The 27,949-nt window shown below is 38.0% G+C and overlaps 1 protein-coding gene across 7 annotated transcripts; it reads right to left on the reverse strand.

The window, feature by feature from the left end:
* Positions 1-7: 7 nt before the first annotated feature.
* LOC131429971 (fibroin heavy chain) lies at positions 8-27,949 on the reverse strand. 7 transcript variants are annotated; one of them, XM_058594530.1, is made up of 8 exons: positions 27,744-27,949; positions 7,365-7,419; positions 7,270-7,299; positions 7,017-7,185; positions 6,326-6,523; positions 5,471-5,675; positions 5,354-5,408; positions 8-393 (listed from the first exon to the last, which is right to left on the reverse strand). In XM_058594530.1, exons 2-8 carry the CDS (start codon positions 7,411-7,413, stop codon positions 275-277), a joined length of 825 nt encoding a protein of 274 aa, XP_058450513.1. In that variant the 5' UTR covers positions 7,414-7,419; positions 27,744-27,949; the 3' UTR covers positions 8-274. The 7 variants fall into 7 exon arrangements, with proteins under 7 accessions (XP_058450513.1, XP_058450509.1, XP_058450514.1 ...); XM_058594526.1 differs by lacking the exon at positions 27,744-27,949 and adding an exon at positions 27,201-27,626; XM_058594531.1 differs by lacking the exon at positions 27,744-27,949 and adding an exon at positions 14,345-15,282.

Genomic DNA, 27,949 nt, shown 5'->3' on the forward strand with positions numbered 1-27,949 from the left:
ACGAATATTCAGTGATATAAATATTTTATTGAGTCATAAAAATTTCGATTATTGTTTAAATTATACCCGATTCCACATATTCTTTTGTGATGATGTAATTTACTCGATCTGTAAGTACGGACTTTCCTTCACTGCTAGCACTAACTTTCCTTAATTGCTATTATTTCACTCAACGTAATCAGCGCAACATCTGCTATTGTAACACGCTTCAGATCATGTATCATTAGTGTATTTCTTCCTTCGAGTGAAAGATTTTCTCCTATCTGTCATCCACTTAGGAGCGTACGTGATACGAGGTCACTTTTCCATTGTCGTTCACCGTAGTTGCCGCTTCGCGATGCGTTTGTCCATTGATGTTGGATGAAGACGAGAAACTGGAAACACCGACGAATCCTGAAAAATGCATAGCTTTTATTAACTCTCTCCACAAAATTGCGGCTAAGTCAAAAAAAAAACTTTTGTTTGCAGAAGCCAATTTATTTTCTGGCTCGGGTCGGGTTCGAGTTCGACGGAAAATTTATTCTCGGGTTCGGTGTTTTTAGGTTTCATGACATTATTTTAATGACCGACACATTAAGTAACCATTTGAGATTTCTATCACTAAATACCCGGTAATTTCAGAACTGCAAGTCGGATCGAAAACAGAAATTGAATAAAACCAATAAATTATCCATTTGAATCTAAACGTGTGCCAATCGATTGAGCATTCCATGAGAAGTGATTTCGATTATCCACTTAGGCTGTGAAAAATTTCACGGGTAATTTTACTTTTTGGATAAAATCTGACACTTTGTGGTTATTTTGTGTCGAGTAGTTAAATTTAACTAAAACTGCGGCCCATTTCAAAATTTTCATAGCAAAAACTTTCAGTGTCGGAAAATAACTATCGATCTGTCAAAAATAACCATGCTCTCAAGCAGGGTTATTTTTGACAACATCAAATTAATCGCTCGAGTGTCAGATTTTAATCAAAAGTTAAAAATTAAACCGCGAAATGGTTCACAACCTTAATAGTTCTTGGTCATCATTTACGCAGAAATAATATGACGAATAAAGTACAATACGATTTGTGTTTTAGTCTTGTCTTGAGCTAGTTTTAAATATGATCAGTATCTAACGTTAGATGTATAAGGCTGGTGTGGACCCCTATAGGTAGCGAAATAGACAAGAACAAAATCTTGAATCAGTGTCGGGGGCAAAGTGGTAGGAAAAAATAGACTCATGATCGATGCATATGTTGCTGTTCAATTTGTTTCCGTAGGTATAGGACTGTAAAGCGATTGTCGTAGTGACCAAGTACAGCGAAGCATGCTTGGTTTCGTCTAGTCAACTGGAATTTCTCTTCATGTTTTTTTTTTTCATATGCAGGGTAGTTTAATGGATAAACGACGGGTTCAAGTCCCGTCTCTGCGGTAACATTTTCGCGGCTTTCATTGCATAATTGCATTCACATATCAATTTACCTATCTGCTTTCCCCGTTAGATACTGAACATAATTTAAATGGGAATAATTTTGAGCCCAACCTTGAAGATTTTATGGTATCGCTATCTTCTATGCCTGTAATTACAGAATCGGATGAAATTCAAAATTTTGTATGGAACCATTAGGCTTTTAACTTGAATTTTTGTTTACTGAATCATTCTGGCCTTTTTTTGGGGAAACGATTGAGTTCCTTTATTCTCGATATTTTCGAAACCAGAATACGGATTCCGGTGTAGCCGAAGTTAGTTAAATTCACCTAAGGGATTGTAATCATATGATTAGAATTTTTTGAAAACCAGCGTAGTGCGTTTCCAATAAACTTTTTGGATAACTTCCGGGATTTTAAACCGAATACCGGTAAAACTGAGAAAAAGTTCATTTGGTCATGACTATCAAAATCTGCCAACCCGATTAATATTTGTGGTATTGACATTTTTACACTAATCACCGTGTTTTTCCAGAACCAGAAGTTGGATCTGATTACAAAAGAAAAAGAAGTTTGCGTAGGATCCTCATACCTTTCATTTGGATCTTAGATGTGTTCTGCCATTCCCGAGAAAATGAGTGATATTATTTTTATTTCGTTACACATATCATTCCATAGCTCCAAAACCAGAAGTTGGATCCAAATGAATTTCAGGAACCTTGGCACAGGACTTTTCATATGATGCTAATGTCGTTTTTGTTTGACGATTCTGAAACTAACCCAGTGTAGTTTCATCAAACAAACACTTTTCACGAAACTGTGTTTGGTTCGCACTTAGTAACGTGAGTTTGCGAAAACCTGATATAAAACCTAGGTTTGAAACTGACTTGATTTTCAGTTGAACCACGTTGAAAATAGCTTCAACCAAACGATTTGACAGCAGTTAGGGTGGAAACTGAGTTAGGTTTGGCATCAAGCGAAAACGACATAAGTTTGTAGAAATCGGTTGAGACATCTCCAAAAAAATCGAGTGAAATTATTTGTCACACACACTTTTGTTGATCTCGACAAATTGATTCGAATGGTGGGTGTAAGAAGTGATGTTCTTCCAGCAATTATTGCTGTAAGCAGCTTAAATCAATATAAATAGCAGTTTTGAATTCGAAAATACTACCATCTTTTTAATACATATGTCATATTATGTTGCCAAAAAACGATCCGTGCTTAAATCGAAACGAGACAAAATGTCATGAAAAAAAACTGCTGTGCACAGTCTTTCATTCCTAACTACCAAGAAAAAAAAGGCGTGTTGGTAATGTCAGAGACATTACTGGAGGAAGTGAATACGAACAAAACAAACATGCTTCTTTCACACCTCCGAATACCGATAATCGTTCATATTAGTTGATTGATTGTGTGAATTGTACAACTTTTACTGCTTCACTTTTAGAATTTTTAAGGAAGCATTTGAACTGAAGTATGACTGGAACTGTATTCGGAACATGGGACTAACTCCGAATTCAGTTTCTAAATTCAGGCTTAAAATTCAGATCAAGAATTCAGCTCATTAATTTAGTTTTGAAATGCTGGAACTGAACTCATTTTCACCATTCGGGATCCAAATTTAATTCTAGAATTGAATACGGAACTTGCATTCCGAATCTGACTTGAAGTACTGAATCCAGTTCCAATATCTTGTTCCAGAACTCAAGTTCCTGAATTCAATTCTAGAATTAAATTTGGATCCCGAATGGTGAAAATGAGTTCAGTTCCAGCATTTCAAAACTAAATTAATGAGCTGAATTCTTGATCTGAATTTTAAGCCTGAATTTAGAAACTGAATTCGGAGTTAGTCCCATGTTCCGAATACAGTTCCAGTCATACTTCAGTATAAATGCTTCCTTAAAATTTCTAAAAGTTGTACAATTCACACAATCAATCAACTAATATGAACGATTATCGGTATTCGGAGGTGTGAGTCAGTTTCAGAACTCTGGTTCAGATCTAACATTTTGTTTCAAAATCCAGATCTAGAATTTATATCATAAATTTTGTTTCGGGATTCTGAATTTTTGTTTAAAGGTACTCGCTTCACCTTAGACTGCTTCAAATCCGTTGTCCCAGTGCGAAAAAGGCAAGCAAGCGTAATGAGTTTTTCTCATTGTTTACAAAAGTTTGAAGATACTAAGTTTTTGAAGTATCTACACAAGTATAGATGCACATGAAAGGAGAGTCACTAACATTCACAATTCAAAGCATGTAAAGAAAAGTAATATCATTGACTTCACAGTGCATTTAGCTGAATCTTACATGGATGCAGACGCAAAATTTATTTTTACATGTTAATAAATGTAATATTGTGTCATCACCGAAGAAATTAATGTAGGCTTGAATTTACCTCAAGCGTAAATTTCATTTTTTCTAAGAGTGTATCATGCATTTCTCATAGATGGCGCGACCGATTTTCATAAACTTAGGTTCAAATGAAAGGTCCCGTGGCCCCATACGTAATTCCTGAATAGGGTAAAGTGTGTCAAAAATTGTATACCATCACTGAAAAGGACGAAAAACCGTAAAAAGTTTTCTAAATCGACCTTAAACCTTCTCCAAGTCACAGTTTTTTATCAGCAGACGGTCAAACAAACCGATTTCGGTTATTGTTTTTAGGAATCGAAGAAAATTATTTTGAAGAATAATTTTCTTCGATTCCTTTACACTCTTCTCCAACCACTTGTGCAGCTGTTTATTCGTTTTCATTAGTTTGTTTCAAAATGCGTGGACTTTCAGCAGAACAATGTCGAAAAATTGTGTAAAAATGGTGCACAGAACGCGGACTGTCACTGAGAAAGATAGCAAAAATGTAGGAGTAAGTTAAAAATGCCGTGCGAAATGCAATCAGGAAGTTCGGTGAGGATAAAACCTTTGAGGATAAACCGAAAATGGGTCGAAAAAAGGTCCTGCTAACCCTCAGTTGGATAAACGTATACTGAAGGCGTTCGAGCAAAAAAAGGAGGTTTCAGTTCGGGATGTGGCAAAAAAGTGGGCACTTCGAAGTCAAATGTTCTTCGTGCTAAAGAACGTTTGAATTTTCGAACCTATAAGAAGCAGAAACAACCAAGCTGCACAATACGATTCTTGCTGGAAATTTGAACTGCATAATCATGGACGACGAAACCTACGTGAAATTACAAATCCTTGCCGGGACCACAATATTATACGGTGCGAGAAGGGCAAGTGTTAAACCAGTCCGAGACATAGATTGAAGTCGAAAAATTTGGTAAGAAAGCTATGGTCTGGCAAGCAATTTGTAGCTGCGGTAAGATTTCGAAACCCTTCATCACCACTGTTTCAATGAACAGAAAAATATACATCAAGGAATGTTTACAAAAACGACTTCTACCCATGATTCGAAGTCACAAGGATCCTGTTATCTTCTGGCAAGATCTTGCTTCTTGCCACTACTCAAAATCAACAGTAGAATGGTATACTACCAAAAATGGCACTTTCATCCCAAAAGACATGAATCCACAAAATTGCCCACAACTTCGACCATTTGAGGAATTTTGGGCATTAACGAAGGCACATCTTAGGAAACATGTCTCGGCAGCCGAAACCATTCAACAGTTCGAAAAAGGTTGGAAAAAAGTGTCAAAACTTGTCACCAAAAAGTCTGGACGGATATTAATGAGGAACTTTAGCAAGAAGGTGCACCAGCTAGTCTACAATGGTTAAGTAGCAAATGTTGAGAGTCATATTCTGTTGTTGTAGTCTAATATTATCAGTATATCGAATATAATTTGAATATCTAACACTTGTACTTTCTGGGACAGTCTTTAAATACGGAAAATTGCTAGATTGCACTGATTCAGTAGCATAACTTTTCAAACATGATGATTCTGTTCAGCCTAACGTATAGCAAAGTTTATATTGCCACTTCAACTTACCGTTTCCGTCCTGCGGTGTGTCACCTCCAAAGCGAGTATTTATATTAGGCGAATTCTAAAACAAGAAGATATTTAGTCGTTAAATGAAGCACCAGCAAACTGCACGAGTTTACTCACCGGATTTTCCGGATAGATTTGCGCCGTCTGGTGGAATCCCGATGGACCGTAGGAAGCGGATGCACCCGCAAAACCAGCACTGCCGTAGCCGCTTCCGGTTCCAGCTCCAGCTCCGGCGCTAGCGGCCTGTGACGCGAATGCGGCCTGCTGCTGGCGGATATTGTTGAACAGAGCATTCTGATGCGCTATCTGTTGCTGATACAAACTGATGATCCCGGCGGCGACGATAAATCACACATCGGATCCACATCGTAGAAGGTTAATTCAGCGTGAAACAAATAACAAAAAAAAAAAACAAAACGATTTGTCGTTAGCCCCGAAGGTTCAGTCTAGCGGATTTCGCTGGAGCTAACTTAGTTCTAATAAGATAGTGGAGATGGAGATGATGATAATGAATGACGAGGTTGCAGTTATCGAACACATTTTCAATGGATCCGGTAATGGATGTGGTTTATTCATTTGCTGACTTTCGATGCGGATGTCATGAATGTTTCATTGTGTGATGGAATTTCCGGAAGATTTAATGTCTTGATGAGTAGCAGTAAACGTGAAAATATGGCACTTCCATGGAATTAAGTAGTAATAATAACGTTAATGAAAACGGGATGACAAAGATTGCTCGGTTTTTGATACTATTGCCTAGCTATTATTGCCTCTAAATGTTAAAGAGATTTTAAAAATGAGTAGCCATCATCCGGTCGGAATTGGACCGGATGGTGAAATCAATACATCACTTTTAATACTACAATATTAGAAGAAACAATAACAGACTATTCATCTATCAGCCAAAAAGTATTCGATGCAACTAATGACATGCATTTTTTGTTGTTGTTGGTTTTGGCTTCGTTAAATTACTTCATCGGATCATAGTTGCTATTGTGACCGTTGTAGTTTTGATAATGATTGTTATAATTGGCTGAGTAGGAATATCCTGGGCTCTGCTGTAGTCGCTGCTGATAATGAGGATTCGGTTGATGAGGATGGTACCGTCCATACTGTGATGCCGAGGCCGCTGCCGTGGCTCCAGCCGTTGCGAAAGCCTGGGTAGCTGAACTGATCGTTATTGTCTGGTTAGTATAGTTAGGTTAGAACGAACGAACTCTCGATTGATTTAATTAACAATCAGCAAAATATATATATAGCACAAGAAAAAATAATGCTCGACTTCAGCGCCCGATCCATGTTATGACTAGCGTCAATCACTAAGTCTTTGATAACCCTGCACCGAATGGCTTCTGTTTCGCGGATGAGCCCACATTGAAAATGCAATCTTCAAATTCGTTTGCAGAAGACGACGCGTTCTCATTACGAGTACGTGACATCACCTTTATCCGGGTCCGGTAAGCTGTTAACGAAACAGGTTTCGAATTTCAATCCACCGTAATGCGAAGTAAAGAAAATCACACAAAAGGTGTTATTATTCACAGAAATCAGGCAGAATTATTCATAGTATAAGGAAACCAAGCAAGCGCCCTCTGGCAAAGCTAAACCACAACGAAAACAAAAGAAAAATGGTGGCAGATATTCGGAAAGGCAAAAGCTTTACTTGGCAAAGTTAGACTGCAATTGCTGAAAGAAGCCGTTGAAGTCGAATGCGTTTGGGTAAGCCGGCACCGGCTGGTAGGGTGCAAATCCGGGCGTAAATGCAGCTCCCCCGGCTGCGGCACCCGCTCCGCCCGATCCGACGTAGTTCGACGCGAAACCCCCGTTGTAACCTGTATTGGTATAGGGGTACTTGTCAGCATAGGCATAGCTGCCAAAGTTAGGACTGATCTGATTGTAGAGACCAGATGACGTACCGGCACCGGCGTATTGGCTGCTGGCGTATCCTGGAACAATAGAAGCATTCATTAGACGTTTGCCTGCAAGTAAGACACGAACAATCGAACTGTACCAGCACTAGCTCCGGCCACCAGGGCAGATATAAGTAGAAACTTTAACATGGTTACCTGTAAATTTGGACGAAAAAAAAACGAAAAACTTTATACCAGTTGTTATGATTTCATACTTTGTAATTCAATTTTTTGCCTTTCTCATATAGAAAGGTTATGCAATCACTGTAAAAACCAACTTTTATCTGACAAACTTTTCTTAAATTTATTTTATGTCCAATGGTGCAAGCAGCACAACACAAAAATAAATAAAATTTTGCAAGCCTGTGTAGATTCCAGTCAAAGTATGAATTAAGTGCAGAAAGGAATTTTTTGCTACATCCAATGGAAAAGATTCCTGTGATGTTATTGGTTGCACTCTTAAATGAATGGCAGTCTTGCTCGCGACTATGGAAATGCCATAACAACCCCTCCAGAATTATATAACTGGGCAGTTGAACAAACTGATAAAAATATTACGAAATTATATTTTTGCTACATATCCACTGAGCAGTACAACAAAATGTCCGAAGTACTCGAAGAACTGTATACTAACGTGAAGTAGAAGCCCAAAAATGTTTACCTTTTATAGAAACAATAAAAAATAGCATGCATGAAGATAGCTTTAAGACAAATGTTTTATATAAAAATAAATAAATACTTGTGTAAAATTCAATACATATTGTTGTGGTGATTATTTCTTTCCTCAGAACTAAACAAGAAAATGAAGAAGTAATAATACAATATTTGTTAAATTACATAAACTTTTTTCAATGGAATTCTTGATTAATAAAAATATACTTAGTTGCTATATTAAACAATATCTTCTCACTAACTGCATTTCATTCAATTTTGAGATAATTATGACTTCGCTGGTTTAGTTTCCGATGAAATTACTCTGAAAAAAACAGTTTTACTCCACCTAGTGGTGCCATGATGCCTTCCTCATATTATTTATTTTCTCCTATACATTTCAGCAGAAATTCCCCGAAATGCTACAACTTAAAAAAGCTTAGAAAAGAGTTTTGAAGATTTCTGCTGCATAATACTACTACATTGATACACTACAATATAAGTTAGTTAGTGAAAATCGGTTCAGCCATCTTCGAGAAAAGTTACACGGAACGACCGAAATTAGCTCTGCGCTAAATTCGTATTACCGTTTTTGAATTAGTTGATTTCAACAACAAAATTTCCAAAATAACTATAAAATTAATTAAAATTGAGAATTTACTTTGCTGAAAAAACTCTTAATTTTAGAGAATTAGTTTAGTTGGCGAATGTCCTGGACACAAACCAGCAATATTTCAATCCAACACAAAATACTCATTGATAATTAATTTTGTTATCAAAATCAGAAAATTTGTTTCTATTTATCTATCACCATCATTACTGAAGGACAGCACAAAGGAAACAAAAATGAAATTGGTTTTTATTAACAAGTTTAGTAACCAAAAACTCACTAGAGGTATCAAAGCAAATCAATCCATTAAAAAGCTGAAAAGGACAGTATTGTTGAAACTGCTTGCAAATTGTTTAGATGTTTTTCGCATGTGGTACGATATATCCATATATAAATTTCTAAACCGATATGGAAAAATGAAGTAAACTCTTAGTGGAAAGTGTATTTATTCAGAACTTGTGCGCATTTGAAGCGATTGTGCGTAATAATGTTTTTACGCGGAGCAGTGAAGTGAGTTTCGAATGTTGCACTCTAATTGTATATGTCAAATGATGTTTTTTGTATCTTCCAACCTTTCGGGCTACGCCGTCCGGTTTTTGATTTCCGAGTGCTAAAAGTTTTCAGTGAGTGAGTCGATTTCGCGAAGTCGAATAAAGAAAACAGCGATTTATAAAAAAAAAATTAAAAAAGAAGCTTATGTTTCGTTTATGTATTTTTATCCCTCCAATACAACATAGTATTTACACCTGCCAATATAGAAAAGACAACCGCGAAATTTTTTTCGGTAGTAGTGTGCCCTCTAGTGGTTAGTAGTCATTACGGTGATAACGTTTTTTTTTGTGACAATCCGCCATATAGCTGCAAATTGCAGAAGCCAATTCAACCATTTATATTGGTTGAAAACAACGTTTTATTTATCTAATTCAACTAAAAAAATAGTTGAATGGAAATAAAGTGTGCCTTAGCTAAGAAATGACAGAACCTTAAATTGATGAATTGAACTAAAAAAATAGCCATTTCAACAAATATTCTATTATTATTAAGGGAAAAAAAAGTTTGGTTCTTTTCAAAAAATAGTTTAGATCAGTGCAAAGTGGTTTTATGTGACAAAGTTTTCATGTACAGCAAGTTTCAAAAAAGTGCAAGTGCGAAATTCGTCTATAGTCATATTATTTACAACTACCCGTGATTTTTTTCCGGATCCGACTTTCGGTTCCATACTTAAAAGGTGATGAGGGCTGAAACTTCCAAACCGTCGTTTAGAGCGAAGATGCCAAAAACGAATTTTTTTCTTCTAAATTTGACTTAACTCTGTTTACAAATTGAAAAGATTATTCTATTTTATGTCCTCCTTAGTGATATTTAAAAAAGCATGAGTAATATGAGAAAGCCATCATCATCCCACTAGGTGTATTAAAATAGATTTTTTCAGCTCCTCAACCATTTATCTCGTTGATTCGCTGCAGCTAAAGCTTTCAAATGTGTTTCGGTTTAATGATTTAATCAATTCTAGAAATGGGGAGAGAGTCAATTTATCTGACTTTCTCCGATACGTTAAAAGGAAGCAGTTGGGCTACCTATAGAGGAAAATAAAGCGACTGGTTTCATTTAATTAGAGAAATAAAAAAAATACTATCATATCAATTAAGCATCTCTCATTTTTTCGAATATTTTTATTTTAAAGTAGTTATTAAAACCAAGATTCAATGTTTTTTCTGGATTTTGCATTCAAAAATATTTTAAAGGATTGTCATAGAATCTGAAGAAATATATATTCATATAAAAATCTGAAGAAATATATATGGCATAAGGAGTGTACTGAAAAAAAGCTATCCACAAATTTTTCTTTCAAATAAACGCAAAATTTTTCTTTAAAAAAAACGCTCTTCATCAAGTTCCGGACAAGTATTTCATCGCATTTTTTGGACGCTTGAACCAAAAATTTTTTTGAACTCCTGCATGTTCCCAGCTGCCTTACCAATCTTTTTGAAGATCCTCTTCACGATTGCCCAGTAACGTTCGATGGGTCGAAGCTGAGAGCATTTTAGTGGATTGATATTTTTCTCAACGAAATTTATATCCTTTTCCGCAAACCAATTGAGAGTGGTTTTGGCATAGTGCGCCGACGCTAAATCCGGCCAAAACAGTGGAGATGTGCTATGTATCTTATATAAAGGCAGCAATCTCTTCTGGAGACACTCAGATCGATTGATTTTTGCATTCATAGTTCCGGTAGTGTAAAAAATTGTCGACTTCAAACAACAGGAACATATTGCTTGCCATACCAGTACCTTTCGACCGCATTTCTCCACTTGAATCGACCTGTCCGCATCGCTCACACCCTCCCCAATAACGACAGTAAAGTATTGTGGACCTGAAAGGGTTTTTGAGTCCTCCTTTACATAAATCTCATCTTCCATCAAAACGCATGCATCCGGACACTGAAAAAGACGCGAATACAATTTCCGGGCCCTTGTTGCTGCTCGCTTCTTCTGTTCTACACTTTGTTTCGAGATTTTCTGATTCTTGTAGGTCTTCAGGTAATTTCGCCTCTTGATACGCTGGATCATTCCGACACTCGTTTCTGTTTTTTTGGCCAAATCACGTATTGACATTGATTTGTTCTTCATGATTAGGGATACCACTTTCTGGTCCAGTTTCGGGTTGGAAGAACCGGGTTTTATGCCTCTTCCTGGTAGCTCATCCAAAGAATAGTGTTCCCCAAACTTATTAATGATGGTTTTAACACTGGCATGATGAATTCCAAACCGCTTCGCCAATTTACGCATAGTAATACCCTTCTCATTTAGCCGTGTGTCCAGAACCTTAATTTTCACTTCCTTTTCAATACGCGACATTTTGAAAACGCAGACGTTCAACCGCACAAACAAGTAAACAAACGAAAGCTGACAGCCAAACGCACAGCATGCTGTGATCTGAGCATAAAAAACCATCACAAATACATGCGTACAACACAAATGTATGTGGATAGCTTATTTTCGATACACTCCTTAACTAATTCGCAACATACTCTCTTTTACTGTTTGTCCATTAAGAACGATTGACAAGAAAATACATCCGAAAATCTAAAAGGGCCCCCGTTACTCCCATAGCTAGACATTGACCGATTTTTTGAAGAATAAATATCGAAGCATATTCGAAAAGCAAGGGCCGTTTCTCCAGAAAGAAACATGGTCATCTAAAATAGTTTTTTGTCGTGAATACGACTTACTTCACTTCATAAAGCCGGGTATAAATAAACGATATAAATAAAATACTTCACTATAGCGTGCCTTTTTAAAATTTATCCTGTAGAAAAATGGGTAGAGCTTAATCGTAATATCTCGAGTTGTACCTAACCCAACAACATAATTTTTGCTCCATGCTATTGAAAATATGATCAGCAATCTATGATAAAATTACTAGTATTGTGAAATAAGCACAAATAACTCATAATTATAGTTTTCCTAAAATGATACTTGTTGATCAAAGGAAAAAATCTCATGTTTTTTGCTTGCCTTTCTCACGCTCGAACGCCGAATTTGGTGCAATGGGCGACATTGCATTCTCTCGTTACCAGGTTTCATTCATTCAAGTCCGCGTAGTTGGCTTTTAAGTATCAGTATATTAATTATTAAAGAGCTTTTTGATATTTTCTTCCATTAAAATTATTTTAATTTGTGTACTTCAGCAGGTGAACAAATTTTTTAAATTTTCTTTACCCCTGTCTCATTAATTTATGTGTTAGAACAAGTGTGATGTGAATTCCTCCTACTTTAGTTTTGGTGCGCCGTTACAATTCTGGAAGTAAAACAATTATACCTTGCACGATTCACACGATCTATCAGTTTATGAGAACGATTTTAGATATTTAGAAGTGTGAAGTAACGTGTTAGTTTTGTTCGTATTCACACACTTAAAAAATGTTACATCTTTATAGATGCACATAAAAGGAGCGTCGCGATTTACTTACATTCACAATACAAAGCATTTAAAGATAAGTCATATCACCAACTTCACAGTTATTTTAGCTGAAACTCACATCGATGCAGACGCAAAATATATGTCTATTAATGTAATATTGTGTCATCACCGAAGAAATTACGGTATACTTGAATTTACGTCAAACGTAAATTTCATTTTTTCTAAGAGTGCACGTCATCCAGTTATATCTCTGACATTACCCATCCACTTACTTTTAGTTTTCTACAATCCAGTTTCTATTTCCGAATAATCGCTCTTTCCAAAGGTTCACTTCTGATCTTTTTTCGTATCGCTGCATTAGCTTCCAAAGGAATCAATACATTGAACCAATTTTATTCAACGTTTTTTGTCATTTTTATAGCGCAGTTCTCCGAAATATTTCTTGTAAGTCGTCACTGGAATATACTCTATCATTAAATTAACTATACTGCATCAAGAACTTTAAATTCAGTAAAAACTTGCTAATTGGTTCAGCTGTTACTTGATAGTCTTCAATAGAGTACTTATCAATTTATAGTTAAATATTGGATTTACTAATAAATTGGAAAAAAACTATCACGAAAAGTATAGAAGACTTTTCTTAGATTTGAAAAAGTATTCATCTCTTAAATAAAACTTCAAAAAAAATGCCTTGGTATTCCATTCCTTTAGTGGAATTCGACCTTCTGTTTCAAGAGACTTCGCAGCCGATTCATAGCGTTCAGAACGATTTCATGGCTGGTGCTACAATCCTATTGACACTAAAAATCCTTTCAGGTCGGGGCTCGAGTATACTGACAACTGGCATGTATGTGCCCGATGCATTGAACCGCCGACCCGGATGTGGAACATATACACTAATACTGGCTAGAAGTTCAGAGCAGTCAATAATATTCAATAGCAAAGATAAACATTTTTTTGCAAAAAAAACATTGGGATTCTATTGCAAGTACAAGTTGTATTACAGCAAACAACCATTCTTCAAAATTCTATTTTCTGAAAGTGCTGCAGAGTCGAGACGCAAAAATCGTTGATGCATAAAACAAATATTAGCTGTCCCAAGCGACTTCCCTGGGAAACACCGGTGGGCATTTCGAATAGATTCGATATCATTTCTGAAAAAAGCGAATCATCCTGAGATATATGATTGCAGTAATTTATCCAACGAAGACTAAAATTCAAGTTGATAACAAAGATATGAAATATTTTATCGTATGAATTTAAGCTTCTCGATCGGATGTTTTCAAGCTTCTCAATCTCCTTCCGATGTCATCTGTTCAAAGTATTCATTTCAGTGACACTAATTTTAGAAAATTTGAGACAACAGAGAAAATAATATTTCAAGCGCTAATAAACCACTGGTTTTAATCAAAAATGAACCATACACAAGCTAAGCAATAGTTTGATAGGCATTATCCGAGAACTGCTTCGAACCAATTAACCCGTTATTGACTAGTACACTGAATTTAAATGTGGTGGTACAACCACCCACTGTGCACCACGCTCTGGTCGTTCAAATAATTACTTTGGTTCAGCCTTTTCGAGTAGTTGTTATGGTTTGTTGTCACATGTTTATTGGAAAACATCCATGCTGTAGATTACTTCGATGGGGCACTTTCGAACAGAAGTGCAGTCTTCAATTCGAAAGCGAAAAATTTAAGCAGTCCTCAGTCAAATGCCCTTCAATGAAAAACTACCGAACAGTCAATGAATGACCTTGGCTCAAGTACTACACTGCTTCTCATATTCTACGCATCAGAATCGTAACCGGCAATTTTATTGAAAACATAGAAAACTCATTCAATCCGGTTAACAGTATTTAGATTAGTAAAATAATTTAAAGCATTAACAACACACCTTTGAAAGTGTCGATCCATTACTGTTCTTCAAACGAGATTGTTTTTATGATTTTTTTTTGTAGATTAATCCGTTTCACTGTGGTTTCCCGGTGAATCACACAACACGTAGCAAAAGTGAAATATAAATCGCTCCACCGACAGTTGCTTTTACGCGACCGAAATCCGCGACACGACTAAAATCTGTTTTGCCCGAGCTAGAGCTGAGCGTAGACCAAACAAGGAACAACCGGGCATGATGTCATTCCAAGAGCGCTCGAAAAATCTAACCAACTCATAAAGTCACGAAACTGCTTCTCTTCGGCTGTCGCTTTGAAACGCTGGCGAATGAATCAAAACAGTAACCTTTCAACCGGTTAAAAAATTGTTTGGTTATCATTAATTAGTACATAAATTGTGACTACTGCTATTGGAAGGTAACTTGAATATATTAGACGTCACGTTCTGTCTGTGGACGATTGCAGTTCTCAGTTTATAATCTTTATCAGTATCTTGTTTCTAATTATGCGTTCTCCAATACTCAAAATTACTACAATTAGATATTGCGAGAAAATCACAATCTTTGGACAAAGTGCATCCCTTGTATACTAGAAATTGATTACTACACAGCATCGAAAATTGCCAGGAACAAAAATTACGCTTATTGTACTCTATTAAACGTACTTAATCCACCTAGCATAAAATTGTTGGGTACCTTTTGGGATCAAAAACCGAATACCGGTGAACTGAAATAATTTTTTTTTGGTCATCGACTCTCAAAATCTATGAACCCGATAAACCCGATAAATTTATGTAAAATTTTTGCACTAATCACCCAGTATCTCCAGAACCGGAAGTCGAAAATGATTAAAAAACAAGCTTTTATATAACCTTAATACCTTTTATTTGAATATTAGATGGACGAAATCGGTTCAGCCATCTACTAGTAGAATGAGTAACATAATTTTAATTTCATTACACATATCATGCTGTAGGTCCGGAACCAGAAGTCGGATCCAAATAAGATTCAGAAATCGTATATGGGAGCATAGGACTGTTCATATGAATCTAAATTTGTAGAAATCAGTTAGGCCATCTCCAAGAAAAACCAATGAAATTATTTATCACACACAAATTTGCTTCCTCGAATGGTATAAGGGTGTAAGAAGTTGTGTTCTTCAAGCAACCATTGTTGCAAGCAGTGTAAATCAATATAAATATGAAATTCTTTTGAACTTGAAAATACTGCCTTCTTTCGAATATATCTGTCATGTTCGAAGGATTGTGTTGCCAAAAACGAACCGTGCTGAAATCGAAACGTCATGAAAAAGGGTGCTGTGTATAGTCTTTTAGATGCTAAGAAACAATTGCATAAAACAGTATTGAAAATCGTGCTTCACTTTGTTCCAAAGCATCGTTTTATCATCAAGCGCGTAGAACTCCTACTATTGGAAATAGGTGAAAAATCGCTTACAATAAAATCGATATCACCGTTAAAAATAGACGGATTTCAACAATCTATGGCTTGTTGGATAGCTTTTAACATGCGGAATCTGAGTCTGAACACATATTCTGTTTTTACGGTAAATTGTGACAGATATTGTCAAAAAACTGAAAATTTTTGCATAGAATTTCGTATAACTCAAAAAGTAAACAACCATTCAATAGCGTTCAGGTTGACGGGGGGACATTTCATTTGCGACTAGTTTGATCAAAATCGGTTTAGTCATCTCTGAGATTTCGACCTCTTTGTTGACAACACACATACAGACGGACATTTGCTCAGTTTGTTGAACTGAATCTATTGATGTATGACTAAAGTGTGAGTGAATTCTATACCTACTATATGCATTTATCATTGCCGTTTCAACCTTCCGAGCGAACAGACGTGATTTGGATTTACTGCGAAAGCATTGAAAACCAGTTGTGTGTGTGATAAAGTGGTCGGACGATATTGCGTGATAGACAATAGTGCTTTTTCCTCTGAGAGGTTTTTTTTCGCGTTATATAATAGAACAGTGCCTTATTGTGAGCGGTCGATCGAAACGGTACCGTTAGCCGGTTATTGTTCCGCCGATCAAGGCCAAGTGCACGGATTATAAACAAGCGGCCGTTGTTGCCTGTGTCGATTGTGATCGAACATTGAAGTGAAGTGATACCGTTAGTCCATACAAACTATAAACAGTTTATTTGTGCCTTTTCCTCGGTGAGGTTTTTTGCACCTTCGCACCGAACCGTTAGCTGGTGCTTTGTGCTTTTCCTCGTAGAGGTTTTTTGGCATCAATTGAAGTGGCAATCGACCAAGAGCAGGTGTTGGCGACCGTTCCTTGCATTTGTACAACAAGCTAAGTATTGCCTTTTTCTTTATTCTTATTACTTATTACAGTTTATTGTTGAATCCCTCTTATAATTTACCACTTGCCTAAATTTAACCTCGTGCTACAGTAAGCACAATGAGTCCTCCCCCTCCAGACGAAGAAATGAAGACAGATCCTAATCCGTCTGTTGTTGACAGTAATGAAACCCCCCGGATTAAGGAATATTCCGATGAACCCTCGCTATCGACCGGTCCATATGTGGTGTACTTCCGGGCCAAATCTAAAGATAAAGCATTGAATTTATTGACATTAAATAAGAACCTGACGTCATATTACCCGACTATCACACAAATAGTAAAAATGCGCTCCGACAAACTCAGGGTCTCGTTGACCAGCTTAAAGCAGGCTAATGAGATCGTTCGAAATGAGCTCTTTACGCGGGATTATCGCGTATATGTACCAGCCCGCGAAGTCGAAATAGACGGCGTGGTCACAGATGCAGGTTTGACTTGCGCAGATATTCTTGAGCACGGGGTTGGCGGTTTCAAAAACCCCTTACTCAAGAATCTGAAGATACTGGAATGCAAACGCTTGCATTCAGTATCGATCGCCGAGGATGGGTCAAAATCTTATCCTCAATCGAACTCGTATCGTGTGACCTTCGCTGGTTCGGCTTTGCCAAATTATGTCCTTCTGGACAGGGTTCGTCTACCCGTACGTCTCTTCGTGCCGCGGGTTATAAACTGTACTAATTGCCAGCAATTAGGACACACAGCCTCCCATTGTGCGAATCGGCCCCGTTGTTCGAAGTGTGGAGAGCGTCATGCGGATGGCTCTTGCGGAAAAGACATTGAAAAATGTCTCTACTGCAGTGAGGGTCCGCATGATCTCTCAGCATGTCCCACCTACAAATTGCGTGGAGATAAGCTAAAGCACTCTTTGAGGGAACGCTCCAAGCGCACATTTGCAGAAATGCTAAAGAGTGCTACACCACCAAGCCCATCTGCAAATCCCTATGCTTGCTTGTCAACAGACGAGTGCGATTCAGACGACCCTCTCGAAGGCACATCTTCGGCCATCCCTCGTAGCAACAGGAAAAGGAGAAATATTTCCTCTCATAAGCTACCTAGTAAGGGTTCGAAGGTGGCCCTTGAGGGGCCTCCAAAAGTAACAGCTAATGGTAGTGTTAGTAAAACACCGAAGCAAAGAATAGCTCCTGATCTAGAAAAACTGAGATCTGATAAGGAGTTTCCAACACTTCCTAAGACAAACAAAAACTCAATTGCCCCTAAAGACCAGTCAAAGAATCAACCAAATGCTGGATTTATTAAATTCTCTGATATAGTGGACTGGATTTTTAAAACTTTTTATATCTCTGACCCCTCGAAAGGTATTTTGATGACCTTTGTACCCGTAGCTGAGACGTTTTTGAAACAGTTGACTGTAAAATGGCCCCTTCTTTCAGCGATTGTATCCTTCGATGGCTAATTTATCCAATGAGGTCAAGGATTTGATCACTGTTTTACAATGGAATTGCAGAAGTATCATCCCAAAAATTGATTCCTTCAAACATCTATTATATACCACGAATTGCGATGCATTTGCATTGTGCAAAACTTGGTTAACTTCTGAAATATCTCTCAACTTCCACAATTTTAATATTATTCGTTTGGATCGAGAAACCCCCTATGGAGGAGTACTTTTGGGAATCAAAAAGTGCTATTCCTTTTATCGAATTAACCTCCTCTCGATACCAGGTATTGAAGTTGTCGCATGTCATGTTACAATCAAAGGTAAGGACCTTTGTATTGCTTCCATCTACATTCCCCCTAGAGCCTCGGTTGGGCATCAGCGGCTCAGTGATATCATAGAACTCCTTCCCGCACCAACGTTGGTTTTAGGAGACTTTAACTCACACGGTACGGGATGGGGTTGTCTTCATGACGATAACAGATCAGCTATGATCCATGATATTTGCGACAACTTCAATATGACAATATTGAATACGGGAGAAATGACACGGATTCCTGCACCACCAGCAAGACCAAGTGCGCTGGATTTATCCCTTTGCTCGACATCGCTACGGTTGGATTGCAAGTGGAAGGTAATCCCCGATCCTCACGGTAGCGATCATCTGCCTATCGTAATTTCAATCGCCAACGGATTAAGACCATCGGAGACAATCAATGTTTCGTATGACCTCACACGAAATATTGATTGGAAATATTACGCAAATGCGATGTCTGAGAAACTGGAAACAACACAAGAACTTCCTCCGGAGGAAGAGTACACGCTTTTGGCTGGCTTGATTCTCGACTCCGCGATTCAAGCTCAGACGAAACGTGTACCCGGCGCGAAAACTAACATCCTTCCTCCCAATCCGTGGTGGGACAAAGAGTGCTCATCACTGAACGCGGAAAGATCTTTAGCATTCAAAAAGTTCAGAAAATATGGAATACCTGATAATTATAGAAATTACGCAGCGCTAGATAAGCAAATGAAGAACTTAGTTAAAGCAAAGAAACTAGGTTACTGGTGACGGTTTGTTGACGGATTAACAAAAGAAACATCGATGAGCACTCTTTGGAACACAGCCCGACGAATGCGAAACCAAAACACCACGAACGAAAGCGACGAATATTCCAACCGTTGGATATTCGATTTCGCTAAAAAAGTATGTCCAGACTCTGTTCCGGAACAGAAGATCTCTCGCGCCGCGACATCAAATACAAACGAAACACCGTTTTCGATGGTAGAGTTCTCACTTGCGCTCTTGTCATGTAACAATAAGGCCCCGGGGTTAGACAGAATCAAATTCAACTTGTTGAAGAATCTGCCTGACACCGCCAAAAGACGCTTGCTGAATTTATTCAACAAGTTCCTCGAGGGTAATATTGTCCCACACGACTGGAGACAAGTGAGAGTTATCGCCATTCAAAAACCTGGGAAACCAGCCTCCGATCACAATTCGTATCGGCCGATTGCTATGCTTTCCTGTATCCGGAAGTTGTTCGAAAAAATGATTCTCTTCCGTCTAGACAATTGGGTCGAAACTAATGGCTTTCTTTCAGATACACAATTTGGTTTCCGCAGGGGTAAAGGAACGAACGATTGTCTTGCGTTGCTCTCAACAGAAATTCAAATGGCATTTGCTCGTAAAGAACAAATGGCATCAGTATTTCTAGACATCAAGGGGGCTTTTGATTCAGTTTCTATAAATATCCTATCTAAGAAGCTGCACCAGCATGGTCTTTCGCCGGTTTTGAACACCTTTTTATATAATCTATTGTCCGAGAAACACATGTATTTCGCACATGGTTATTTGTCGACAATAAGATTTAGCTACATGGGTCTTCCTCAAGGCTCATGCTTAAGCCCCCTTTTATACAATTTTCACGTAAAAGATATCGATGAATATATCAACACATCTTGCACGCTAAGACAACTTGCCGACGACAGCGTTGTGTCCATTATAGGATCCAAAACTGCCGATCTACAAGGACCATTACAAGATACACTCCACAACTTGTCCACGTGGGCTCTTCAACTTGGTATCGACTTCTCTACGGAGAAAACTGAGCTGGTTGTATTTTCAAGGAAGCGAGAACCAGCACAACTACAGCTTCAACTAAGGGGTGAAACCATAGCTCAGGTCTTCACATTCAAATATCTCGGGGTCTGGTTCGACTCCAAAGGCACCTGGGGATGTCATATTAGGTATCTGAAACAAAAATGCCAACAGAGAATTAACTTTCTTCGTACAATAACCGGATCATGGTGGGGTGCCCACCCAGGAGACCTGATCAGGCTGTACCAAACAACGATATTGTCCGTAATGGAATATGGATGCTTCTGCTTCCGATCCGCCGCGAACACCCATTTCATTAAACTGGAAAGAGTTCAGTATCGTTGTTTGCGTATTGCCTTAGGTTGCATGCAGTCGACTCATACGATGAGTCTCGAAGTGCTTGCGGGCGTCTTACCGTTGAAAAATCGATTCTGGGATCTCTCATATCGATTGCTAATCCGATGCGATATCTTAAATCCGATGGTGATTGAAAACTTCGAAAGGCTTGTCGAGCTCAATTCTCAGACCCGTTTTATGTCCTTGTATTTTGATTACATGGCTCAGAATATTAATCCTTCTTCGTTTGTTTCCAACCGTGCTCATTTGTTGGATACTTCTGATTCTACTGTGTTTTTCGACACATCCATGAGAGAAGAGATTCGTGGAATTCCGGATCACGTGCGCCCTCAAGTGGCCCCAAATATTTTTTATAATAAATTTAGAACAGTCAACTGTGAAAAGATGTTTTACACTGACGGATCAAACATCAACGAGTCCACAGGCTTCGGCATCTTCAATCAGAACATCACCGCTTCGTACAAACTAAGTGATCCGGCTTCAGTTTACGTCGCAGAATTAGCTGCTATTCAGTACACCCTCGAGATCATTGAAACGTTGCCCAAAGACCATTACTTCATTGTCACGGACAGTCTAAGCTCAATAGAAGCTCTCCGGGCAATGAAGCCAGGGAAGTATCCCCCATATTTCCTGGGGAAAATACGGGAACACTTGCGAACTTTATCTGAACGGTCTTATTCAATATCGTTAGTCTGGGTCCCTTCACATTGTTCCATTCCGGGAAATGAAAAGGCAGACTCATTGGCTAAAGTGGGCGCATTAGAAAGTGATATTTATGAAAGACCAATCTGCTTCAATGAATTTTTCAGTATTTCTCGTCGAAGAGCACTTGAAAGTTGGCAAACTTCATGGAGTAATGACGAACTGGGACGATGGCTACATTCCATTATCCCTAGGGTATCGACGAAACCTTGGTTCAGGAGGATGAACGTGAGTCGCGATTTCATTCGTGTTATGTCTCGGCTCATGTCTAATCACTACACATTCAACGCACATCTTCGGCGTATTGGGGTCATGGAGAGCGGTCTCTGCACCTGTGGCAACGGTTATCAGGACATCGAGCATGTCGTATGGTCATGTGTGGGGTATTGTGACGCCAGGTCTGTTTTAAAGGACTCCCTCAGGGCCCGAGGTAGACCACCTGATGTTCCGGTTCGAGATGTGTTGGCGAGTCGGGATATATCATATATGTTACTCATATATAAATTCCTTAAACACATTAATATACAAGTGTAATCTGCGTTAGTTACCCCTGTTCCTCGACTGATGCGAAGAAGAAACTTCACCCACAGGTTCGACACTAACATCCGCCCGAATCTCCCCATCCCTCGTCTGTCCACCATCTTCATTGGAACTAACAAGATCTTTCTGCTGTCACTAAATTTTCTGCTTCCCCCTCCCACGTTTTTTCTCCATCTCGATGTCAACTAATTAGATCTTTGTCGTTCTTAGTCATTTTGTTCCCATATCCCCTTTTTACTCTGTTCTCCGTAATATTTACTTCTCTGTATATTTTTTTTTTTCATTTTCCTCCGTAACATCATCATCATTGCCCACGAACGGCCGCTGTAGTCTATGAGATGAATATGGGCCACCCGCCTGGTATTCGTAGCCTGGGGGTGTCCCCCGCGAACCCACACGGACAGAAAGAAGCGGCTAATACCAAGATACTTACCAACGTGTTACATTCAGTACGCCGGCCGGTGCCGATTGCTAGCTGAAGGCGGGATCTGCCAAAGTCATTACATTATCTTAATATACTATCCTAGTTTTAAGTTATTTGTTAATTAAAATTAGAAAAAGCCCTTGGCATCTTAGAGCTTAAGCAGTGTGCCTTAATAAATTAATTGTTTATAAAAAAAAAAAAATATATGCATTTATATTAAAAACGTGTTTTAATCCACCTGGTGGAGTAATGATGCCTTTCTCATATTACACATAACCGCAAAAATATTACAAATGGAATTCGCAAAAACAACTGTTCATTGAATAGAAATAGGAAAGTTTGTTCGGACTTAATCTAACAAACTCCAGAAATCCTGTTTATCCTGTAGTTCCGGCACCGAAAACTTCTGAAAAAAGTCGACTCTGATAATGCCAGCATTTTTGTTGCTAGTTTCTGTAATTGCTCCTGGGGAAAACGGTTGAAAGGTGTTGTAAAGGTAAACTATTTTCAATGCACGGATTAAAAGAAATTAAAGTGCGGTTTTGTGACATTTGGATTCACGTAACTTTTTGACATAAATAAAGAGAAGGTTTTATGTCTGGTAGTGAAAGAAAATTAAGAATCTCACCTTCATCCTTAAATCCTTCATCACCTTCATCCTTACTCATAAATACATAGTTTAAATATTTAGCAATTTCTACTTTTCATTTTCATCGTTCATCGTTTCCAATCATTATTTTCCCCTTTTTTTATATAAAATGGATATGCAATGACTGTGAAAACCGACTTTTGTACCGAGGCCCGGAAGGCCGAGTGTCATATGCCATTCGATTCAGTTCGTCGAGTACGCAAAATTTCTGTCTGTATATATGTGTGTATGTAACGTTTGTTTGCACTCACTTTTGTCGGAGATGTCTGAACCGGTTTTCACAAACTTAGATTCGAAAAAAAAATCCTACGATCTCATAACAAAATTCCTGAATTTTTTTCAGATCTGACTCTCGGCTCCGGAATTGTGGGATACAATGTGTAAAACAATGAAAATATGGGTACTAACCTTTCTCGGAGATAACTTAATCGATTTCAATATAATTAGATTCAAATAAAAAGTCTTCCCATAAGAAATCCTGAATTTCATTTTTATCCGACTTCCGGTTCCGAAATTACACTGCCGCTCTACGCATAATTGCCCCATATTGTATAGAGTTTGCTATATATATTGGACAATTATGCGTAGAAGGGCAGTACAGGGTCATTAAAGACTGTTCCAGAAAGTATGGACGCAACCAAAAACCGCTGCCATTTCGCAATGGTTCAGAATCTGTCAACGTTTATGGCTGCGTCCTGTTGTTTTTACTCTTCTCTAACCACTTGTGCAGTTGTTTATTCGTTTTCATTAGTTTGTTTCGAAATGCGTGGACTTTCAGCAGAACAACGTAGAAAAATTGTGTACAAATGGTACATAGAACGCGGACTGTCACTGAGAAAGATAGCAAAAATGGAAGGAGTAAGTGAAAAAGCCGTGCGAAATGCAATCAGGGAGTTCGGTGAGGATAACACCTTTGAGGATAAACCGAAAACGGGTCAAAAACAGGTCCTGCTAACCCTCAGTTGGATAAACGTATACTGAAGGCGTTCGAGCAAGAGAAGGAGGTTTCAGTTCGGGATGTGGCCAAAAAAGTGGGCACTTCGAAGTCAAATGTTCTTCGTGCTAAAGAACGTTTGAATCTTCAAACCTTTAAGAAGAAGAAACAACCAAAACGTAGTCAGCAACAAGAAGCATCGATCAGGCCGAGGGTTCGAAAGCTGCACAATACGATTCTTGCTGGAAATTTGAACTGCATAATCATGGATGACGAAACCTACGTGAAACTCGATTACAAATCCTTGCCGGAACCAATATATTATACGGTGCGAGAAGGGCAAGTGTTAAACTAGTCCGAGACATCGATTGAAGTCGAAAAATTTGGAAAGAAAGCTATGGTCTGGCAAGCAATTTGTAGCTGCGGTAAGATTTCGAAACCCTTCATCACCACTGCTTCAATAAACAGCGAAATATACATCAAGGAATGTTTACAAAAACGACTTCTACCCATGATTCGAAGCCACAAGGTTCCTGTTGTCTTCTGGCCAGATCTTGCCTCATGCCACTACTCGAAATCAACGGTAGAATGATATACTACCAAAAATGTCACTTTCGTCCCAAAATACATGAATCCACCAAATTGCCCACAACTTCGACCAATTAAGGAATTTTGGGCATTACCGAAGGCACATCTTAGAAAACATGTCTCGGCAGCCGAAACCATTCAACAGTTCGAAAAAGATTGGAAAAAAGTGTCAAAACTTGTCGCCAAAAAGTCTGTAAGGAATTTAATGAGGAACGTTCGCAAGAAAGTGCGCCAGCTAGTCTACAATGGCTAAGTAGCAAATGTTGAGAGTCATATTCTGTTGTTGTTGTCCAATATTATCAATATATCGAAAAAAATTTGAATATCTAACACTTGTGAATTATTTACAGCGAAATCAAAGTGCGTCCATACTTTCTAGGACAGTCTTCAGTATAAGTATTTCAATTTCAATTATTTCTTCACGTTTCTCAAATATGACGTGGCCGATTTTTGCAAACTTAGATTCAAATGAATGGTCTCATGGTTCTATATAAAACTTCTGAATTTCATCTGGATTCGACTTCCGGTTCCGGAATTATTAGCTACAGTGTATTAAAAATTTTACCCCATCACTTAAAAATGTAAAAAAACTCTAAGCAGGTCTCAAAACAACTCCAATCAATAGTCATTATCAGTTGACGGCCAAACAAATCGATTCCAGCTATCCTGGTTTTCGGTTTCCGATTCTGGAAGCACCGGAAACAGTTTTTAAAAAAAATGTATGTTGGTGGATACACTTATCTAGTCAATGCGCATAGATTGTTCCGAATCAGAAAGTTTACGATTTGATAGATTCCTTCATAATAATTGATTCTAACCTTTCCAGAAATTCTTATAGTCTAAAATTTCTAAAAAGCATTCACTAACTTGAAGTTATTATATATGCTTTTAAGTTACTTAAAGGACCAGTTTTAGATTAGAGAAGTTAAATGAAATGCGATGTGTGAAGCAACGATCGAAACCATCGGCTGTGCGAGAGAAATCAAAAAGATGACATCATTACTGCATACTGTGATTGGTTCGTAAAAACATAGATCGATTCAAGCTCTTTTTTAATGGTATGCTATTGAATTACTGAAACCACGTTAACATACATAGGTAAGGTAAATGTTTGCGAATCGATTGGTTGTTAAATTAAATCAATCTCACAAAAAATGAATGAGCCCAGCCCGTATAGTGAAGAGTAGGATATTCTAATGACAAAAGGTGCGGTTGATTACGCCACTATCACCGCAACCGGAAGTGACAGCCATTTGATCCTTGAATTTGATCAACGAGCCAACCAAAGCTTTCAAGCAAGCCTAAGTGAAATCGGTTCTGCCATCTCCGAGAAAATTGAACGGGGAGATTAAAAAGGTACTCACATACACACAGACATTTTCCGATCCCATCTAGCTGAATCAAAAATCATATAATACTAGGGGTCTCCGGTAATCCGATCAAAAATTGAATTTTGCAACCATGCAAAACTCTCAAATCATCTGCCTCAACAAAGAATGGGGAATATATTGGAGACGAATGAGTCATAGTCAACGCGAAATTTTGCGATATGAGATTGGCAACAGGTAGTGATACAGTATGAACTTCAACCGGCCCGAGCAAAGTATCATGCACGTGCTTCGCGCTATTTAATCGGGTTGCCGGCTGAAATATGTTTACAGATGGGCACGGGTAGCGTAGCTTATATCTTCATCTTAGCTTCCTCAAAATGAAACAAAAATATCACGCCGATGAATTAGATTTGATAACACAGTTCTCTTGGTTAAGTAGAAAAGTTCTGGCTTGTTTCGCGACTCAGTTACTAATTGCTTCTACATCACTCGAACTAGAACGATTCGCGAAATGCTTTGTCAATTATATGATGAATCATTTGGAATGAGTTCAGCTCTGGTCTTGTTTTTGTAGAACAGAACTTTCCTGAACGATAGTATTTAATGCATCCAACCTAGCGGCCTAGTAATCCAGAAGGGCAGCTTTTACTATATTCACTGATTCGAAAGTACAATTGTCCATTACAGTCATCAGATTTGGAAAGGTTGTGTCTCGCAAATGAGATCTTTCAAAAATCTGTACTTTGGATTTTAGAGGTTTTTTTAAATCTGTTTTTTTAGATGACATCTCTGAAAAAGAATTTTGCATGAATTTACGCTATACTACAGGTGGAATCGTATCTGAGATTCTGTTCAATCTCCGCAAATGAAAACTATTAGTAACTGATTTTAAATAATCTCTGAATAATGTCCTTACAGCCGTATTACATTACATCAACAGTTCGAAAAACCTGCGAACTTTTACTGTTACACATGATTAGAAAGTAGAAAAGGATGTAAACTTTTAAGTCATCGACTTCCATCACAACATGTACTCATACAGATCGAGCCGAAAAATTGAGTGAATCAAAAAAGAGATAAAACCAGAATTTACCGAAGCTCATCAACTGAACACATTAGGTTACCAGTTACAGAAACGTTCCATAATTGTGCAAATTAATAAATCAAACAATAATACACTGCTTCATCTAAACCGGTGTGAGTACGAAAAATATCCAAGACCTTTGAGTCACAGAATCCAACGTTTCAGCACATTTTGAGGCCACATCGTTGTAGTGATCACTGTATATCGTTTCAGATCAAGCCAACACTGAATATATGGAATATATGGCGATGAAATATTTGACAAAGACACGTCTATTCTGAATCTCAGTGTTTCACAGAACTCTTCTAAGAATGCGATGCATTACATTACAATTAACGCCCAGATCAAATTATCACTACGTAAATCTCATGACATCAATTAACCTTCAAAACAAAATCACATTCAACAAGTCTTTCCACAAGAATAACAAATCTCAATGTTTCCCATGCCACATCACGTTTCCAGTGCGAACAATAGCCATTCCGGTATTCCGAACGACGCATCAAATAACCATAACTCAAAACCGGTATTTCTTGGGCTCATCACGACTACTGGCACTGCTCGTTATTGCATCAGGTGAGACCGTAACTTCTTTTAGATGATCCAATGAACAGTTTTCATCAAACTAAATATTCATCCTCATTACAGATAATCAAATTTTCCAAATCAGTTTATTTCATCCTGAGTTCGTATCAAAACCTTTGACTGTCATTTTTTTGCCTAATTAACATATCATTCCAATAATCAGTTGGGGGTTTTTCCGCAGTCTTTTGTGAAGAAACTTGTTCCACTGGTAGGTGCATGCTTTTCGGTTTTGTGTCATTTCGGAGAAGCTCACTTCAGATCATCTGATGATACAAAACTTTCTGAATATCGGTTCACTAAAGACCATCATTTTAATTAACTGAACAATTATACTTATTTACCACCGAAACACTCTATCACAAGCTGCTAAGATCGAACGAACACAAAAACAAACTGCTGACTGACTTTTTGATGTTTACTCTGGTGCGGTCAAGTTCACGGACGCAGAAGCACTCTTTCTTTCTCTCTCTCGGAGGGAACGAACATAAACTAGAAAACGATCGCACTCCGATCGTCTTCGCTATCAGAATGAAACGGAGAGAAGATC

Source organism: Malaya genurostris, chromosome 2, assembly GCF_030247185.1.
Source record: "Malaya genurostris strain Urasoe2022 chromosome 2, Malgen_1.1, whole genome shotgun sequence".
Classification (NCBI taxonomy): domain Eukaryota; kingdom Metazoa; phylum Arthropoda; class Insecta; order Diptera; family Culicidae; genus Malaya; species Malaya genurostris.

What these genes read in the sequence shown, in the direction of transcription:
- LOC131429971 (XM_058594525.1), bottom strand. Translation starts at nt 27,320, where the DNA reads ATGCGTCGTTCGGAATACCGGAATGGCTATTGTTCGCACTGGAAACGT. An exon ending in AATGTGATTTTGTTTTGAAG is followed by an intron (nt 7,420 to 27,200) that starts GTTAATTGATGT and finishes CCAAATTTACAG; the next exon opens with GTAACCATGTTAAAGTTTCT. An exon ending in AAATCTATCCGGAAAATCCG is followed by an intron (nt 5,409 to 5,470) that starts GTGAGTAAACTC and finishes TTCTTGTTTTAG; the next exon opens with AATTCGCCTAATATAAATAC.